Raw genomic sequence first — 21,550 nt, 5'->3', positions numbered from 1 at the left:
TAATAGACACTTCAATAATGCTCCAGATATATTCAATAACACAGAATCTTTTTTCAAAATCAATTGTGACATCTACTAACGTTCCATAAATTCTGGGATCAGATTAAAGTCTTGCCAAAATTCATTACAAAGTATTAAACCTGTCTAATCTTTTATCGCTACTACTAACACAATAAAAAGAATAAAAATGTCAGGAAGTATAGAAAGTTATGAGAATTTTCCTCAGGAACATTGTAGAACATAGTCTGAATGAGGCTTGTATAAATTAGACCCTGTTAAATCAGAATGTACCTTAAACTTTTCACTTTAACTTTTCTGCTATTTCTCTTTCGTAGTTTCTGAAATTGTTATTCGTTCTAACTTCATCTTGAGTAAGTATTGCAAATGTGAATATTACAATAAGGATTTAATATAAAAAAGATATTAAGTACTGCCATCAGCTGCCTCATGGTTAATATTGCATTAGGGTTAATAATCACAATTAAGGATAGAAGCAAACTTTTTGTTTAGAAAAATAACACAATTTTTTCATTATAACTTACTATTTAACTACTCAAACAGTTCATATTTCTGAAAATAACTAAGTTCCAGTGCCAAATATGTAAGCAACACTTCCTATTTTGTTGAGGATCTTTGAAAACACTATTACCACTCAGTGAGATATCCTAACATTTTGTAACTTAGCTTGAAAATTTAATTGGATTTCCTAAGGAAAAGAGATTTCCACGATTTTGCTACATCTGATGAATAAAAAGTAGTTCTGCAAGTTGCTAATTTTCAGTTTCCATATTGTCCCATATTGACATTTCAAAAGCAGGAGCTTTAAACCAGGCCACCATTCCAGGGGCCTCAAATTCAAGGTGGTTGGGCACAGTGGATTCAGAAAACCCTCTGTACATTGAGGGCCAGATTTCCAAAAACTTAGGACATTTTTAAAAACTGTCATTTCATTTAAAAACCTGCCATTTCACTTTAGATTCTGACACTGAAGATGAGTTTTTGAGAGCCTCCCCGTGAGTACTTTTACATAGTTTTAAAAGAAGCCATTCCACCCTCACTCCTTTACTCCTACTGCCATCTGCTGTCACAAACACATCAGTGCCACAGTGTCTGCAAAGCGTTTTTCCTTTCCTCTGTGTAAAACAATGTGTTGCAACACTGCTACTCAACCTCTAAAAATAATCACATGCTAATTTGTCCAGAGGAGTGTAATGGTAAATCAATGCATTGCCACCTTCACTGCCACGGCATCAACCCTGCAGATGTTTTCATACACAGCTGCTGCTCAGCCATACTCCCTTTTTGGCAAAACATAATATACATAAGCTGAAAACAAGGATCACAGCATTTGTTACAAGGATTTTAGACCCAATGCAAAGTGGAATTCAATGGTGGAAAACTGAATGAGATGTTGAAATTCTGGATTCTTGCTGCTCCAGTAGAAAACGATGCTGGTCTCCAAACTCCAGTCAGATGTAACAAAGGCAAAGGCTTAAGTTAGTGGCACTCAGCAGAGGGTAAAATTCAGGGCAGGGATTTTTGTTCCAGTGATTTCTTTACACGAAACCAACTGTTAACACACAGTCTTTTTAAAGCTTTGGGGGGTTTTCTTCAATAAGCACACTACTTAATGCTCAGCACAAGCCCAATTCAATTTGATTACTAACACAATATCCCTCTAATGTAAAACTGAAAGGCTGTTTCATACATCACACCTCTTCTTTGAAGAAATAGAAATAAGGTCATTCTCACTCTCACAAAAAAAAAGGCAGGCAATCTGCAGGCTGTACACTGCTAAACTCCTGTTATCAAGTGCAATAATCAGTAAAACACAACCTTACAACACTGGCCAGGCAAAGACAGGTGAATCTTACTGCTTTCTAAACCCTGCCCCACCCAAATATAACAGGACTATAAAATGTATATTTTCCACTATTTGTTTTAATGCAACTGGACAACTGGCAGAATATTCAAACCAGGTACAGTTTCAAGCACAGTTGTGAGAACTGAACACAATGTTATCCATACATGGTAATTTGCCAGGGGACTAAAAAGTAAATAACTGGTCTGCTGTACTTTGGGTTTGATTTTTTCTGCTATGTCACCCATTTGATTGCCTAAAGGCACACTTTCCAGACAACGTATGAAGTGCAGAAGACAAAGTGCAATATGCAAAGATGACACCCTTTTTTTTACCGTTTTAATAGAACTTCTTGATTTTTCTTCCCAAACATTACTGCTCAGCTCCATTGTGCAATGAACATTTGTTTCTCTTTCATAAGACCCAAACACCAGCAACCTGAAATAGAAAAGCCTATGGTAAGAATTGTAATACCATTACATATATGCCAGATATCACATAAAACTCTCTATTCTTCATCTACACACGATTATTACCAATGTGTATACATAGAAGTCCAGAGAGAACAGATTGCACAGGCACAGCCTTACACTAAAGGAAAGACACTGCCACCCTCTAGTGGAAGAACTCCAAATATAAAATATAACAGAATTTTTAGCTAAGGGTTTTTTTTGAGTTGACTTTTTTTCCTACAGTGTTTTTCTTTTTTTGGGGGGGGGGGGGGGGGTGGGGGGGATTGGTTGGTTTGTTTTTAAATAAAGTGTTCAATTGGCATTTTCCCATAAAGGGCTTTTGTTTTATTTTAGGAAGAGCAACCAGAGTCTTCCATTTTAATCCTAAATATCACAATGTGAAGCTCTTGTTGGTTTAAGAGAGTGCTACTGTAGATTAAAATCAGTTTACTACTGCTTGTATTTGTATTTCACTAAACTGGGATTCTCTTATCTGTGATTTTTGTAACATTTATAACAAAGAGTAGTTCTTCATGCATGATACCCTATTCCAGAAGGCTATAAAGCTTTTCAGACAGATATTAGTACTTGAAAAAAACAAAACAAACCAGACTATAAAGTTTAGGCTGTAGAACAGCAATCAAGTCGTTCACAGTTTATCTCACAGTAGCTGGAAACAGATAAATATTTTGGAATAAAAACTTAAAACAAACTTCACTCATTCAAAAGAGCTGTTAGGTTTTAATTTTCCCTTAATCTTTCTATACACATTTGACAAGAACAGTTCCTAAGCTTTCATCCCAAGTATCTTATTTGTGATTGTGATGTGTTATACAACTCTTTAGATGATACAGACACAAGCTGTCAGAAAAACATGTCCATTTTCTCTGTTTACCTCGACATTGTTAAATAATGTTTCTAGGTTAAGTATTTATAATCAAAAAGTCTCATCTTTCAGATGTGGATATTGGTAGTAAACATGCTTTGAACACAACTTTCACCAATGATCAGAACTGGTAAAATTAAGACAACCCAAGGGTAAACACCTCTCTGACTGTGACACCTCTCAAGCTTGCTTCTGCTCGTGTAGAAACACTCTTAGGGAATTTTTCAGGGGCACTTATGGCCCCTCTAAAATATCAGCCCAAGAGCTATTTTGCTGTACTGGATAGAAAAACATGCACATGAGATAGCTCAAAAGAGGAACAGAACAATTTTTAGCCAGAACTGCAACATAAGCCACAAGCAAAACCAAGAGCCATGTTGAGATTTCACCTTACAGCGGGTTAACAACTGAGAACCTGGTGTCAGGTGAACAAACACACCACAAGGCAGCCAAACTACACACTTAAATTTTAAATTTTAGAGAGCTCTTCATGCTGGATTTGGAGCTCAATTTCCAATTTCAGAAAGACAAAGGCAAAATTGTAACTTCTGCTACACTAAGAAAATTTTTGTTTGAACAGTATCTCCATTGATATGCAAAGAAAGAAGCTGCACCCTGTAAGACAGCTGCACATAAAGACTGACATTATTATCTATGACAATATTTTAAAGAGATATCTATATCCTACAGATTGAAAAGTGCTCACTCTACAGTGAGCACAGTTTTGGAAGTGTATTCTTGCCTAATAAAATCAGAGTTTATTACCTTTGTTACTTTTTTCAGTGTTTCTTGATTAAAAAGAAACAAAGCCAAAATTTAACAGAATGTTGCTTTGTTTTTCTCTTTTTCTTAGAAGCTTTCTGACAATGACAGATAACAGCATTTTTGCAACAATTCAGTTCTTTGAGGACACTGCACTTTTTGAAAACTTGAGTTTTTTGCACTAGTCAGATAAAGATTTGCCAGATATATTCCTTATTATTTATTTACAGCAAAGTTCCCATCCTTTCATTAATTTATGAACAAATTTAATTTTTCTTTCAACAGCATGACAGCAGAAAATTGCTATGGTCAAGCCTGCAATTAGAAAAGAAGTGTGAAAAGTGCAAATATTTGGTCATGTGAAGAGTATAATTTAATTAAACAAGCCATTTATAATACAGAAGAAGTTTGCTAAACACTTTACCACTATAGTTTCATTACTGATCTCCAGACTTAAATGGAGAAGCAGCAGAACTCAATTACCTGACTAGATGGAAGAATTCTACTTCCAAATTCTTTGGAGAAGTCAGAGATCATCTACTGTACTGAGAAAATATAAAACCTCCTGGGGCACTGAGCAAAACTGAAAACCACACAGAAATTAAAGTGATCCTTCATTCTGGAATGAGAATGAGAGGGCGAAAAATGTTTAGGTTCCTATGGTAGATGTAAGTGCAAAAGCCCTGGATGTCAGCACACAGTGCTGCACTGGGAATTGGCCCAGCCAAACTCACACCACTCACAGAGGGCTGAAAAAGGGAAATTTTTTCACTGTTACTTTTGTGTATATAGTGTATGTTTCTTTTTTCACTACCAAAATTCTCTATTTCTCTTTCTACCTCATCAGTATCTTCAGATGCAAATTCAACCAAGAGTATTTACTCCCCGAGGGACTCTATGGACAGCAGTTGTAGCTGTTTAGCTCAAAAAAAAGAATGGACAACTGGAAGATCTGAGGAATTACTGTGGGTCCAACAGTCAAACATCTTGGCTGAGAAGTGTCCATTGAGACAATTTCCAAGTGTGTGTTGAAAAATTCCAAGCTGCATAAAACACTTGGATTATGTCAGACCTGACAAATCAGCAACTGCATCCTCTCCCAGCCATCTGATAAGCATCTGTGACAGCTGAAAACACTGAGAGCTCACAATGATGTCAGACTGAGCAATCTGAGCTCTCAGTGCAAAGAAACTCAAGAGTTGATGCTGCACAGTGTTTCAGATTCAGGAAAGACAGCTTTTAAAGATTACTTCCCAAATCAAGAACAACTGCACACAGTGCAAGGTGGTCATCTTGGCCCTCATGATAAAAACAAATGCATCACTGGGCTGAAATTGGAGAACTGTTGTGAAGAGAGATCAGAGTTCCCTTACTCAGTACAATCAAAGGGGAAATGCTCCTGGTGGCCAAGGAATGCAGACAGTTGACCCTTGGATCATCCACAGAAAACACCACAAAGACAGGGAGACAGGTAAGCAGGAATTTTATCACAACAAACACAACCACTGCTGCCACCACAGAGCCCTTAGAAGCAGAAGAATATCTTCAGGAAATCCTGACTGCTGATAAATCACATTAGTACAGCAAATAGAGCTCAAATGTTGTACAGTGCTACAGAAAAAAAGTGCAAAGAGGAGTTGATATGGGAATACAAGCAATGAAAAGAATAGGTTAAAAAAGAGTCTTTCTGCAGAGCAGTTTAGTTTATTAAGAGTAGAACTGCACATGACTAGATCAAAGCCTTAGCACTACTTGGATAAGATCTAACATAAACCAAGAGGCCTGACAAAAAACCCCCAACAAACCAAGACCCCACACACCTTTTCTCCAGCTTTGAAGAGAATAATATTCTCTTCAACAAATGAAGGAAATTGATTTTATTTCTTTCCATTATTTACTCAAGACCAAGACAGTAAATAATGCCTTATAAAAGTGATTTGGATTTATCTAAGTAAGACTGAGTGAAACTATTATTTCCCTTTGGTTACATAATACAGCAATATAATTACAACATTTATATTGTCCTGGAAAGAGTCCCATGATTTGGTGTGGCAGAAAAGCAAGCCAAGCAAATAAGAGGAGGCACAGATTAGCTCATAACTAGGCAAAATTCAGAAAGGCAAAGGCTTGCCCCCACAAAAACCCAAAGTGCCTCAAGAAAGTAACTGCAACTTTCATTTGTTCATTTTTACTTCAAGCAAAGTATACTTAGTGGTTAGAGTTCAATCATAACACCAAAGCTGCCACTTTGCAAATCAGAACTGCCCTACAACTATAATTACTTCAAACTGAGGATACACAGGTCCTTGCTTAGTCAAGAATGAGCAAAAGTGCACAGAAATATACCTTGTACATTCAATTAATGTGACCCTCAGTCGACCTTCTGTCAACAGAAAATCCTGTATACAGAGGTCTCGATCTTCATATTCATCAGCTGGCAATAGTTGACATGGAAAAAATGGCTTGAACCTGAAAAATATAGAAGAAACTTCTCTTAATTCACATTGCACAACATGATCACACAAAAATATAAAAAAAGGTAACAGGACAATAATGAATCTTTAACACTCTTTAAAAAGAGAAACTGCCATTCCTACATATTCATTGGTCAAAATGAATGAGTAGGAGCTACTGAAGCTTTTTGAATGCAGCAGACTGGACAATACAAACAAAAATTGCTTCACAAGAATAAACTGAGTAACATTTTCTAGCACAGATAATTTTTAGGAGGTGAGAAGTTGGTAAAGATCACACAGTATTTTTACAATTGCAAACATGATTTAACACAAGAGGCCTACTGCAGTAAATATCTTAGCAGATCTTTAAGTTTATCTGCATAAACATCACAGCATAGAAAGATGAAAATGTGCTATGACCCTAAAGCTTAAATTTTTATGACAGTACACCCTAATGTACAGTGAACATAGGTTCACTGTACCACCTATGTTGGTACACCCTAATGTACAGTTCACTTAAGTTACACAGATTGATTCTTCTCTCACTTTGTAAAAAACTTTAAGTGGCTCCTCTCAGCCAGTCTTCTTGAATAAAAATATAGGTATTCTAAACATTTGCCCTTGAGCTTTATTTCCCTCACTGCAGCATGTGATTCACAGGAAAAGCAGTTCATGTTCAAGATAACTGTGCAAAACACCAGCTATCTCACCACATAATTCTGTCTCTTTGATTAGAAACTGCTGAGTTATAAATACCAATTCGGTTTTTAAGTGATAGTGCTCTGGTGTCGGACACAGCCCTGATCTGAGGGAGGGAAGGAGGGGGAGAGGCTGCACAGCTGCAGCCCCATCACATGGCTGACACACACAGAAAATCCCAACACCAGGGGCCACAACCCTGCACAAAGAATGATATCACAGCATCTGTGCTGAAGTTTTTGAAAAAAACCCCAAAAAACAAAACAAAAAACTCTTAGAGGGTGTTCCTTCTTTCTGTCTTTATTTATTGCTCTCATTTCCCAGCACTGCCTTGTGCCTTGGTTTCCATCCTCTGTCACTGCTGCAGCCTCCCAGCAAGTATTTGTGTGGAGACTCAAAATAGCAGGAAAGGAGCAGCAGAGCCTGCAGGATGGCTCTGCCATTTCATGAGAAAGAACTCTTTCATAAGCACTGTTTGCTCAACCATCAGAGGCATCTGCTCGTCACATTCGGAGATCACAGTATGTTCAGGAAACAGTCACATGGAGCTGAACCGAAGAGTTTCAGAAACTCAAATAAATAATTAAGCATCCTTTAACTGTCAGCACACACTTTGGGAGGGAGCTCCATGCTCTGATTCCAGACACTTTGGTTCTGTACGAGCAACAGCCTCATACAGAGCCATGAGAAAGTAATTTCTTTTGTTCTCTTTGTGAATAAACACAACTCAACACTCCAGCTATTCTCCTGAAATCCAATTCAATTTCTAACTTTAATTTGGTTCCAAGTTTCTCCCTCATTAACTCCTTCATAAAGAAAACCATTTTGAAATATGTCACATAAAAATACTCACTTTTAAATATTTTTTAAAGGTCTTGTGCATGAAAAAAAGGAGGCTATTAAATCACTCTGGGCACAGTTTAGGTTTATGAGTATACCACAAACAACTAACTCAAAATATGCCTTGTTCAAGTACTGACTGAGCTGGTACTTTATTCATAATCTTCATTTATAGCTCTTGAATTACTAAAGTAATAGCAAGCATCACAAGGGTAGGGGAAAAAACCACCAAGATGACCGCACTGTTTCAATTCTGCAAAACTTCATCCCAGTTCAGGGCCTGATCACCTCCCCATCCAGACCCATCCCACGTTTCTCACTTTAAGCACAAGCAAGGGTGCCCTGCTCCTGTTAGGAATGATTTTACCCCTCAAAATACCCACTTAGCGAAGATTTTGTTAGGCAAAAAAGGATGAGTTAGGCAAGCACACTGGAAAATAATAATAAGTTTTGAGTGAATAGGTACTTGTAGGTTTGAGGATTTTTTAAGCACTAATAAACTGCTTTTCAGTTAATACCAGCAACTGCCAATACTCCTTCTCCCAAATCTATTATAGTTTTCCATGGGAGCAACAAACTAACAACAACAATTCTGAGCTTCAGTGACTTACTGCAACAAGATTTCTGGCAGGGAAAAAAGGCAAAGGAAGAGGATTCAGTTGGTTACCATTAGCTCTCCCAATTTCTGCAAATATCATGCCTAAAAGTGTTGGCATTTTGAAGGTCTTTTGCTGATGTATTCACCCATCCTGCAGGACATCTACAAGAACACAAACTTGGACAAACCTATGTTATATCCTAAAAGTAAGAACAGAAAAGCAAAATAACAGACTGAAACATTCCAGTAAGGATGCAGACATATCCACCTACACATTCGAACTAAAAACATCATCCTCAAGTGACTTCAGAACAAAGTGTTGGTACAACACACACTGCAAGCCTTTGCTGCAGCACAGAATAATGAAACAATCCCCAGAAAAAGCTGTTTTCCTTGCTAGATTAAGACAATGTTTTTGTAATTTTGATTTCTATTTTCAAAATAATTTTTAAAAAATTCATACAACAATGAATTAAAGAGGAATTAATTCTAAAATACCAATACAGTTATATACATTGATATATAAAACACTTAGCAGTGCATGGGGGATTTGGTGCAGCACTACTGAAATTTTCTACAAATACAGGATTAAAAGGCAGTCTCAACATAATGTTTAATTTTCAACAAGCACTTATGTTCACATTCTTATCACAACTAATTTGCAAAATCATTAGCAAAAAAAAAAAACACATCACCTATTTCCATTGGCACTAGCAACGAACAAAGAGCTGAATATCTCACATTAAATGCATTTTTAATGTTTTAGTGCTGCTCTGGAGCCTTCCAAATTTATATCATAGCACTTATCTATTTAATTTACAGAGAATTTGTGCATTTCCAAAATTAAACATTGGACAAATTACTATTTCCTGTAGATTTCAATTACATACTAGGGAATTGAACTGTTGTCAGAATATTTAAGTACAAGACAACACTATTTATTTGGAAAGACTTTCCCACTGGGAGCTGGTGAACTAATACAGACCCAGATGGGGACTGCTGGTAACAGGGTGGGACCATTCCCTCGTGTTGTAAAACCACCCACAGGAAATCCATGCTCCCAACAGGTCAGGCATCACAGGCTCTCTCATCTTTTTCCCCATGGTAGGAAAAGCCCATCAACTTCCCCACCTTTTAAAAGCAGGGCACAGCCATCATCCTCCTCCTATATGGCAGGACTGCAGCATGCCAGCAATGGATGCTCCCCCTGCAGAAAGCCTTTAAAAGTGCTTTAAATGAAATGCTTATCATGCTTTTTCAACTTCTTTTTAAATTATCAGAGTCCCTCCACAAACTCATTTGTCCAAAGGTCTGAAATTCAGACAGCACAGTCTTAAGAAAAAGCTAGCTAAAACTTAGCATTACTATGAAGAGGAATATTCATCAATCATGTGATATTTAAGCAAATGAAAAAATCTCAACCCTACAGAAACAGCATTTAAAAGAAGCTGTAGCACCGTGAGTGTTTCTTAACAAATATTGCAAGATACAAACAGCAAAAATTCCTCCTCCACATGAGGAATTACTCAGATGATTATACTGAAGGTAATTAAGATAAAGTTACTGAATTAATATATAGGATTAAAGGTAGACACTAAAATAGCACAATACCAAGCTCTTCCATACACAAAGCACAGCAAAAATGTTTCCAGCCACTGCAGGCAGTGTCTCCTTGGCGTGAAGGACTTCTGCACTCCCTTCATGCCAGACTTCAGAGTCACTTCAGTGGCTCATTCCCTCTTCAGTGACTCATTCCCTCTCACCACCACCTCCCTCAAAGTCTAGATCAAAAGTGTATCCAGAAAAGCCCCAAGCACATGAAGCTTCTTCCCTTCCCTTCAACTGCTTTCAGGCCTGGAATGGGAGAATTCTCCCTTCCAGCTGGCGGTTCTGGGAGGCAGAACTCATCTACTTGGAACAAGTCTGGATCTGGTGATTTAATTTTAAAGATGTCTGACCTACATTCCCTTTAATTTAAATTCACCATTCTGTGATGATTGTTTTGTGGTCCTTTAGCCAACTTTTAACAGAAAAGAGGACAGAAGTCTTTTATACCTTAGTTTAATTAACCTAATCCCCAAATGAACTGCTCACCTCAGTACCTATTTAATGATATTTTTACTTGCATGAGGAAATCTATTGAGAACTAAAAAAAAATTGATTTATCTGGTATGATAACCATATGCTTCTGTGTCTGCCCATTGCTTCAGTTAAGAATATCCAGAATCACAGTAAAAAAAACCAACAATTGTTCAGAGCTAAACAGAGCCAGAAACAAAATTCAAAAGCTGTCAGTATTCCATCTCCTACTTGGAGAAGGAGAAAGTCTTATGGTTCCATTTATAAGGGCAGGAGGAGGTGAGATTTTGTAGAGCTTTTGCTAAGAAGTGAGAATATTTTTCTAAAATAAGTTATAGGAGAAATTTTAACTTATTCTCTGGTTTATAAAGGAAGTTTGGTATCTAAAACAGTGTTTAAAATTACTGACTATCAGTTTAAGACCACATTAAACACTTGAATTATATGAATCCCAGCACTACTCTATTGACATAAAACATTTTCAGGTTCAGGAATTTTGAAGTTACTCTAAATGAATATTTGAATTTTAATAAAGAGCAAAAAAAGGTTTTAAATCTTAGAAGAATCAATCAACCAAAAATGCAAGCATCTTCAGCACAAAGCTACTTTCAATACATTGCAAGTCTTAATTTTCATCTACAATGTTAAGCAAAATTCTATTACAATCTAAAGAAAGACTGTGTTTAGAAGATTTCAATTTTGCAAGTGCAACTGTATGTAAAGATTCTTTTATCTAAAATACTGTTGAAAGAATAACTGCTAGATTTATTTTCAGTTTGGGGCTTAATCAAAAAGTTCAACTAACTACGCAACAGAATTGACTCATTTTTAGATTGTTTTTCACCTGAGTCACAGAAACACAAGTCAGGCACTACTAAAGCATGTAAACTTTAAAAAGGGATTGAGAGCAGATATTTTAAGATATAAGGAAGTCCTATATTCTTAACTGCATGCAATTTAAGTTTTACTTCTACAAACATTCTAAAATATTACAATCCACTCCTAAAAAGACATGATCACCTTAATAAGAGCTTAAAAGTGCTTATCAGCTAACATTTACACTTGTCAGGTATTATAATGTAAACAGCTTATATCATTCTTCACACTGAAGATATAAAAATGAGGTTTATCCTTATTTTGAACAAAAAAATAGTAGCAGTAATGGTTTCTCTATAGATTTTGTTATAGATTTTACAAAAGCAATTCTCCAGCTTCCATTCATTTCTCAAGGAATAATGCTGCTGCTGAACTCTATCAGTATTTACACTCAGGAATTTGAACAATTCAAATTAAAGTAGATTTCTGTAATGAGTAAGACTTATTTCAGCTTTACTCACAGTCATGAAAATCTGGCTTACAAGCAGCCTGAACAAAAACCACTGCAACAGGATGGTGTTTATTTTCTAGGAAGTTTTATGGTAAACTGCAAATCAGATCAAGTAATCCACCCACTATCTTACAGGACATTCTGCCACACACATGTAGGAGGCTCATACACACAAGGCCTCAATATATGAACAGTCCCTTTTTTTTTAAACCAAGGCCTCAAAAGAAAAAAAAAAAGATTTTACTAGTCTTTTTTTTTTCTTCAAAGAAGTTTCACACATTTCCAGATTCTTAAAATAGTCTTTCTTCTCAGTAATTCTGAGGTATATCTTGAATCATACATTTGAGACAAGACACTTCCCAAACTTCAATTTGTTCTTGACTTCCGCAAGAATAAAAGAATAAATGCAAACAGTCTAGTAGCTTCTTCAAAAAAGATCACAGATTTTTTTCTTGCTTATATGACAGAAACTGCAAATACAACATGGACAGTCTTAATGATATGGTTTTACTGCCTGCATTGGAACAGCCACAGGTAAAAAAAAATCTAACCAAAATTTCTTTCTAATCATCACAAACCAGATCAACTTGACCATGTCCATATTCTTTTGTATTTCAGGAACACTTCCCAAATTCTAAATTCCAAAAATACTGAAACAGCTTTATTAACTCAATGTAGTCAATGTCTGTTTGATCCCAAAGTTTCCAGGTTCTGTTGATTCAAACTAAGGGATGAAAATCCTGCTGTAAATTCTGACAGGATGAAGCCAATTTTCCCTGTGTAACTAAAAAGCCTGAATTGTTGTGGCTTTGCTCCAAATGGGACAGAAAATACAGAATGCGCTTATGTTCACGTAGAGCTGAAAGAGAAGTAGGTGTGGTTTAGCAACCAGCTTTCAGGCATTCAAGGAAAATAGCAGCAGGAAGAAAATAACAAAAAGTAAAAAGCACAAACACACAAAAAACCAAATAAAACCCAAGCCACCCCAAAACTCTACCTTCAGCCAACTGGATTAGAGGTTGGTCCCAGTGACTGATGCTAGGCAAACATTTGCTTTTGCTCACTTCAGCAGACTGCTCTCCCATAAGGAAGTCTCAAGTCTACAAACATCACCTGTCTGCAATCCGGGTCAGAGCAAAAAGACGAGGATGTTCTAGAAGTCTGAGCTCTGAACACGACTTACTCATTGAGCTGAAGAGTTTTAATCCTCTGCACTAAACCCTAGCCTACATCCACGTGAAATAAAGTGACATCTCTTAGGCTGCTTAGACAGAAAACAACTGTCTCACTGCTGACAGCACTCCCTGACAGCTGTAAACCAAAAGTGAAAAAATATTTGTAGCTGCTGTGAATTCTAGGCAAGAGAGCTTCCCAAGGTTTATCCTCACTCCTCCAGTTAGTTTTAAAAATGCTCAAACTGCAGAAGCTTCTCCTCAATCTACATTTATCAAGTCACTTCTGACAAGACAGAAGATGCTCCAATTCACAGCCTGGGAGCTCAGGCTTAGCAGTAGCATTTTCAAAGCTGAGATAACTGCCAGCTCACCCTGAAGCTGGTTTGCAGAGAGCTCAAGGACTGCAGTGGTGGGGAGGGCACAAATGGACCCAGGGACACACCATGGCCATGCACTTGCCAGCTGTCCACCAAGCAAAGCTGACACCACAGGCAAGTCACAGCATTTTATTTATAGACCCACAGTGTAAACAGGATCAAGTAACACAGAAGCTCAGTCTGAACATGACCTGTGGCACCACTGATGACAATCAAACACTGATGACAATCAAGGGTTTGCGAGGTTAATTAACAGGAAGGATTCCTGCACTTTCCAAATCCAGCAGCACTCATGGCATGTTACAACTTGTGATTACATTTGATAGAAGCAGCTGCTCAAATTATGAATTTGGATACTTTCTCTAATTTGCCCTCATTCAGAGGAACAGAGGAATAGAAAAAACCATCAGAGTTTTTGCAGAATTGTTTTAGAACAATACCACTGCCTAACACTGCTGTTCCCACCCCACCTCCCTTTCTAATTCACTGGGCTCTTTGCTCGGAAACATTAGGCTTGTTTTGTTTCTTCTAACATATTGCATCAAATTTTGTTAGCAAGTATATGGTTATTCTTTAAAAAAAACACCAAACCAACAAAAAAAACACACAACTGTTGCAGTTTCTGTAGTCATTTCCCCTGGTTAATTACTTAGAAACTATTCACCAAGCCAGATCCTTCAGAGGTGATCCAAACACCACCAGGAAGCCTGGTGCCATGCCACCACCAGACTGGAATCTTGCATTTTTACTCTTCCTATTTCAGTTCAATAATGAACTGAAACAATAATGGTTTAAAACATTTACTACACAAGTGACATTCATGAAAAAAGTCCATTTTAATTTTTACTACTCAATGGGTTTCCTTTAAGATTCTACATATAAAACCTGTGTGACAGGATATTTTTCACAGGTTTAAGTATAATTTAAAGCATTTTACGTATGTGGTAGTAATTACTACCAGCATTGCTATCTTCATTTCACTGGCAAACACCACACTCTTCTACTTAATGCCATTACAAAAGTATATTTTAATATTTGTACACATTTCTTTCTGAGTGAGCATTTTTCATAGCAATGTTGCCATTGACACTGACAGAGGAAAATATCCTGCCTAGCATTAGGTCTCAGTAAAGAAAGTCAGGAACAAAGTCTGTGACTGTCATGATTTCCATTCAATATCATCAGATAATTTCTAAAAGACAGAAAGTAAGAAATAATGATTTTGAATTTACATCTCAAAGTGTCCCTGTAAGTTTTTCAGCCAGAGCAACAAAAAACTGCCAAAAATTAATTCCCAAGTGCTTATCCTAATTTAATTTTATGCTCATCATATCTGGCAATTAATTACTGCCTTTGAGTGTGTGTAACAGTCTGATTAATTATCAGTGGCTGATCACTGTAATACACTATTTTTTAGCTTTAAGGCATGTGGGAAGCCTTCAAAAATGTGTGAACTGCACTGGTGTAGTAGAATTCCTCATGGAACAGCTTTAATGGAGGGGACACTGCTGCTCACAGGCCATTCTGCTGAGCTCCAGCAGCACTGAACAGCAGAATTAAGATGTTATTAAGTTAAGTTGCACCTAACAGCTTTAAGGTTAAAATGAATTAGAGCAGCTAATAGGGGAAAAAAAATACCAAACTAAGTAGCTCTCCAGAGCCCAGCTCAGGGTTGAACATAATTTCTGTGAGTTTTTTTCCTCATAAAACTTAAGGTTTTCCCCCTCTTTCTTGTATTCTCTGCTACACCCAGCATCTCCTGGCAGTTTGCAGAGCTGTGTTTGACCACAGACAAGTCTAAAACCCTGCCAGCCTCCAGCTGGGTCCTACAGGAAACAGTCCTGAGAGGACTTAACCCAGGCAGGGCTCCACAAGGATCATTGCTTGTTTTCTGCATGAAAGGATGGTTTGAGATCATCACACAAAGTTTTCCGTAGTTCCACAATTCAGGAATTTGAACAGACTGGGGTGACACAAATTATCTATTAATGTAACCTACCTATGTGGGTTGCTAATTCCTCTCCATACTCAGTTTAGAAAATAAAGCTTATTAATCCTAGAAGAAGTGTTACATTTAAAGTCTTTTACTATACTCTAAAGAAAAAATAATATCAAGAATATCCAAATGTTGCAACAGTTTTAAATCAACAAGTGGGAACATGAACTGCAAACACAGGAGCATACTGGGTGACTTTAGGCCATCTCTGAAGGAATGCAGAATCAGCAGTTTCCCACAGAAATCCAGAACATGAAAGGATCAGCTCCAACAGTGAATCCAGCAGCTTGAGGCTGAGCTTCACCAGCACTGCACTGCTCTACCCCTCTAAAACCCACTGTCCTCACCCAGGCTGCTTTTAAAAGCTTTCTGATCAAGTGCCATTTGCCAATAAAACATTAACTGTTTCATGCATTTAATATATATAAATAGGTTTCACAAAAAAAGCCTCCTACATTTTTACATCCAATGAGCTACTGAGAGCTGTATTAGCTACAGATCTTCACAGGTAAATTCTGTGTCCTTTTCCTTGAATTAATCTCCTTCAGGAAAACCCGGTGTTCAGTTCCATGTGACTAGTGGGGAACACTAATCATACTATCTATCAGAGCCTAAAAATCATAATACAGCCTGTAGAAGGTGGCTGAGAAGAGTCCAGTTGCAGAGCCTGAACACACCTCCCTGCTCCAGCAGACAGGCTCAGACCCTGTCCACACATTTCTTAGAATCCACTCATTTCTTTGGTGATACAGTTCAGTAAAGTGATTAACTCCTGTATGATCTACATTTTGAAATAAATTACCCTTAAAAATAAACACTATTACTGCTTATTTAATATTTATTTAAATGCATTGAAAGCAACACAAATTAGGACAACTGAATAAAAAGATCCATATTTGTGTTCACTGAGCAGCATGGTCAGTTCAAGGTCAGAGTCCAGATGAACAGAAATGTGGTCTCAATGCTGGTGCATGCAAAACACCATCAAGTACTAAATAAATCTCAGCAGATTTTTCAGTCTTTATTCACTATCCACGTGAAAGTTCACTGTAGGACTAAGATCAAGTAACTTCTAACACAAACCAGCAAAGGATTAAATGAGGTAATTTTCTTTACATTATTATTGTACAGTGTTTTATATACTGTAGAAGAAAGTAAGGAAGAAAAGCTGAAGGAGGTCCTATTTTCATGTCAGCCCAAATTTGCCTCTTGGATTTCCATCTGCAGCAAAGGCAGATGCTAATGACCAAAATGTGTTCCTTCATCCTGTACCTTCATCCATCACTCCCTCCAACTGAGATTTTCTCTTTGCCCCATGCCTCTGGTCTCCCAGTTTTTTCACTAATCCATCTCACGTCAGTGATGTGTTAGTTCCTCACCCTTATAGGTAAGAATAGGAAATATAAGATTTGTTGACTAACCATAGAAAAAGGCTCACTCTTAAGCTGGAAAGAATGCCACCTGTATGCTGGGAAATGTCTGGTATGTAGCTGGTCACTCATTACTTCTGACTTCACTATGAACAAGCTTCAAACTGGCACTCTTTCAGAATTCAACCTTTCCAGAATGAAAACTCATGAAGTGCTGGAGCTGGGGAAGATGACTAAAAATGTTCCAAAACCCTTAGAACGAATGGATTTGAACTTGCTAGCTACATAAGATTTACATACAGCCATTGTACCATATGATTTCATACAATCTTAAGAAACTTGTACTTAGTGACCCTCCAGAAATTATGTATGCCTGAGACGGAGCCCTCCCAAAAAAAACAGTAAAAAGCTCTGCACTACCAAAATCTTCCTTCTACATGTAGCACCCTTGGAAAAAAAGAATATTTATTTGCTGTTCTGAGGTTTGGTTGTGTTCATTGTGTGTCAGGTGGCCTACAGACCCACACAGTCAATTCCTGTAAGACAAAGCAAAGCTGCTTGTCCATGCACTATTAGGATGATCTTCCAAGCATGGAACTATTGACTAGAGACAGATCTACTGAGTGAAATTATCTCCACTTTGCCATGAGCAGAACAGTCTGTGCTGGCATCATTCAGGGCAGTATCTCTGGGACAGTCTGAATATTACAGTGCTGCTTTACCATCAATTTTCGCAGAGCAGAAAAGGACTCAGATCCTGCAGGGTTTTTAATGCTTTTGTATAGTAGATGATTTTTGTATCTAAAAAACCCAATAAACAGAACCAACAAACAAACCAGCCTTCTTTCCTGTCAGCAGCAGTAGGAATGAGAACTTCAAACAGGAGTGTCTTACAGATTTAACTAGTGAGAGATTCCTATCAACTACTGTAGAAATCCACTCAAAAAGAAAAATCCTCCCTTTGCAGCAGCTACAGAGAAAGGTCTCTGAAGCAAAGACATGATCACAGTCCCAAAATTTGATTATTTCTGCTATTCCTGCCTCATCATATGAATAATACATGTGGGTTTTTTTATGTCATACTTTTTCCAATACCTCAATTTCCTCATTATGAACTAATTTTTATTGTAAAACATTTCAAATCAATAGCTATTTAACATTACTTCTAGGCTTAAGTTTTGCCAAAAATAAGAAACTAAACTACCATGTAACTCTCAAATTGCATTCTATAATGGTAAATAAAAATAGGCTTGTCTAATTGTTCTTCCCAGAGAAATTCAAAATAGCCTCAGCTTCCAAATAAAGCATAAAACTATTTAACATGACTAAATATATAGCAAATTATCAGTTCTAAGGATAATTCATGTTGACAGTGGCCAGAGGGGGTCCTCTAAACACCCAATACAGAAATGGTAGAAGCAATGCTTTATGAGAATACTTTCAAAGAAAAGAAAGTTATTCCCCTCTGTGGTAGCATGCATTAAAACAAAGCAAATAGATTTTCTCAAAGCAGACTAGTATCAATACAAAATAGAATAGTTGGGTTTTTTAATGTAACAAAGCAAGAAACAAAGTGTTCCTTAAATACACAGAACTGACCCACTGCTTAATCAACACCTGGTCTGCTTAGAATCTGAATGAACTTGTGAGGTGTTTAATCTAAGAAAAAAAAAGGCACCTGTCAGGTATTTTTACATCATTGCTTAAGAAACAGCAGGAAGTTAAATTCTGGCACAAGAAACACTTTACATGTACACAACAGGCTTTGTATCTTCATTATGGCAAAGTGTATTTTTACTGCCTAGAAGGAACCCAAAACCCAAACCTCTCCAAAATCTAAAAGCAAGATCAAGAGCTGTGCAAAAGAGCAAAAATACATGCAAGTATTAAGAACAGGCTGGACACAGCATAATCAGTGTACTGATAAGCCTGAGGTGAGAGAGGGCACAGCAAGGCTGTTACCATAAGCAACTTAATAAAAGGTTAATGAGCAAGGTAGAGCTCATTAGAGAACTAACACAGATGAAGCCATGACTACTGCAACAGCACCATCAAGCAAGGAGACAGACACCTGAAATAGTCCTTACTCTGTGCCTCTAAATCCTATTAACCACTTTAATAGTCACTGTTAAAAGGACATGATAGAGTTAAAACCAACATGAACAGTGTCCATAGCATTAAAGAGCTGCTTGAGTGCATACAATGAAAAACCAAAACTGGACTCAGGTTACAAGATAAACTCCACTTTGTGCTGACAGCATTCACTGCCCTGGTCTATTAAAAGTAATCTACATGAAAACAAGGGTGTATTAGGTTTTTCCCACATCTGAACAAGACACTGGTCTGACATACCAAAATGTTTGCAGAAAAGTTGTTTGCATTTCTATTATAAAGCAGCAAATACATTAATATTAAATACAAACATTTAACTATTGCTACTATCAATGGAATTGCATAAGTCCTTTATCAATGATGACAAAAAAAAGAAAAGAACAAAAAAAAACCCAACAAACCACAACAAACCCAGCTTACATTCACTGGATTTCAAAAACAGCCTTACATCCAGGGATTTCCTCAAATTCTACTACACAAGATAGCAATTCCCATTCAATAGCAGAGCAGCTACAAAACAGGGTGTTTTGCCAGACACAAACATATTTATTAAAGAGACAGAGAAAAGTAATTACATGCTATTAGAGTAAAACAGAAATTACTACTTATTAGTTTAGACATAAAGCACAACCCTTATTTTTCAATTAGTAGACAATTGCTGTTATGGAGAAAAACGTGTATAAAATACTAGACAAACTTTAAATGCACTAACTAGGCTTCATTGCCTCTCCCTATAGACTCTTAGGAGTGCAGTAGGAATGCAAGATGCCTTTTCCTGCTTTCAAGGTACAGTTATGCAGATCACACAGTCTGTAGAAATGGATGATACCAAATATGATCTTATTCATCACCGCTGTGCTGCATAAATTTTGTACCTAACTGGAAAGAATACAAAGTACTTGAGTAGTAATTTGGCTGTAGTAACAGATAGTGCACATATGAATATACATTTTTTAAATACAGTATTTTGTAGCTAAATAACAGAGGAGGCCAGGATCTGTAACACAAACTGAGTTATAACATGTTCAAAATCAACTACTGGCAAAAGTTCTCTTCATATGCCATTCACCACTCTGTAATAATCTAGAAGTTTCCTAATACAAAAGACAAGGAAAATAGCATATTTTTGTATACTAATTAACACCTTGAAGTAAGATAAAACTCTTTTGTGGGCTTCAATGTGGAAGCCAACAGAGTAGCAAAGTGCCCCTTTTGACCAGATAAAGAGAGAATTCCTCACACTCCAAGTACTTTTGTTTACAAAGTTGTAATTGCTGTTATCCACAGTTTTATTTACAAAGTTACTTCAGCAAGAGTAGGGAGACATCAAAAAGGTTTTGAAATACACAGAGAAGCAAATACTATATATGTAAAGACATATAGGCAATAGGGAAAAAACTGGGAGAGAATAATCACATCTCATGTAGATGAGAAACTTTTAAGCTTTAGGTAAGGTAAGAGGTTATTAAGCAGCTGTGAAACTCCTGACTTTCTCCTAGATATTCTTTGCTAAGAAATATATCAGCATACTATAATCCCAAATCCAATGTAATCTTATATTTTAAAGCCCCACTTTTGCATCTTGTCAGCAAGAGACTTGATTTTCCAAACCAGCTTTCAGTAAGACCTGAACTCTCAGCTCTGCCACCACCTAAGAGTGCACTGTCACTGCTCAGCTGTTACCAAGTGTGGGGATTCACCTGCCTAACCTCAGCTTGGACACGCTGGGGAAGAATTTGTAGTTTTAATCTGAGTTCCACAAAACCTTGGGCCCCTGTGGACAGCTCAAGGCTCCCACCTGAAGCTTTAAATGCCATGTTATGGACAGCTGGGACACCAATGAGCCAACCCTCCTTCCTGAGGACAATTCCATGAATGTGCATTGAGCCTTAGTGTCCCCTTCACAACAGGGGGTTTGGAATGATACCTTCAGTACATAGCATAAAATGTAAAGGTCAAAAGCACCAGAGCAGGGTTGGACACTTTCACTGAGCACAGCAGGCTACCAGCCCACTATCCAGTGGTAAAATCAGCTATGATACTGCTTTCTCCTCTGAAGCATTCATAGATTCCCAACTCCTTTAACCACAGAGAGCATTTTAAGTTAACTGTTAATTCTTCTTAGTTTGAGAATTATTTATGCTTCATATGTCATTCTAAGTGTCAGTTACCTTCTATCATCACACTTCTCATTTCTGTTGCAGGCTCTGCACTCTGCTTCTTTCTTTATTTGCCCCTCCAGTCCCTCATCATACATGCCTCCTTCATTCTTTATGGTGGAAGAAAGTTTGAGAAACACGTGGATAATTGACTGTCTCTAACTAAATGATGAGAACACTTCACTGTCCACGTGTCTCTCTCAGAGGCAAAGTGAAGATGTCTGTCTTCATCTGCTGGAGGGGGGGAGCACATCACCCATCACAGGTTGTACAGGAACCCTAAAAACTCGTCTAGGAGTGCAAAGTTCATTTGTTCTGTCTGAGAGTGCTGACTCTGCACCAGGATTGTGCTGTCCCAACCTCTCCTTCAGGCTCCTCTCCACTTTACAGCTTCACTCTTT

At 37.4% G+C, this 21,550-nt stretch overlaps 1 protein-coding gene across 1 annotated transcript in view; it reads right to left on the bottom strand.

Annotated features, from left to right (window-relative positions):
- Positions 1-21,550, bottom strand: part of PDZD8 (PDZ domain containing 8) — a 58,489-nt gene that overhangs the window by 28,848 nt on the left and 8,091 nt on the right. Inside the window, 2 exon segments of the mRNA XM_031062582.1 lie at positions 2,197-2,299; positions 6,308-6,430. Coding sequence (XP_030918442.1) covers positions 2,197-2,299; positions 6,308-6,430 — 226 coding nt within the window.

The sequence above is a fragment of the Geospiza fortis genome, unplaced genomic scaffold (genome assembly GCF_000277835.1).
Source record: "Geospiza fortis unplaced genomic scaffold, GeoFor_1.0 scaffold719, whole genome shotgun sequence".
Lineage (NCBI taxonomy): Eukaryota > Metazoa > Chordata > Aves > Passeriformes > Thraupidae > Geospiza > Geospiza fortis.
This window is presented reverse-complemented; position numbering and strand designations above follow the sequence as displayed.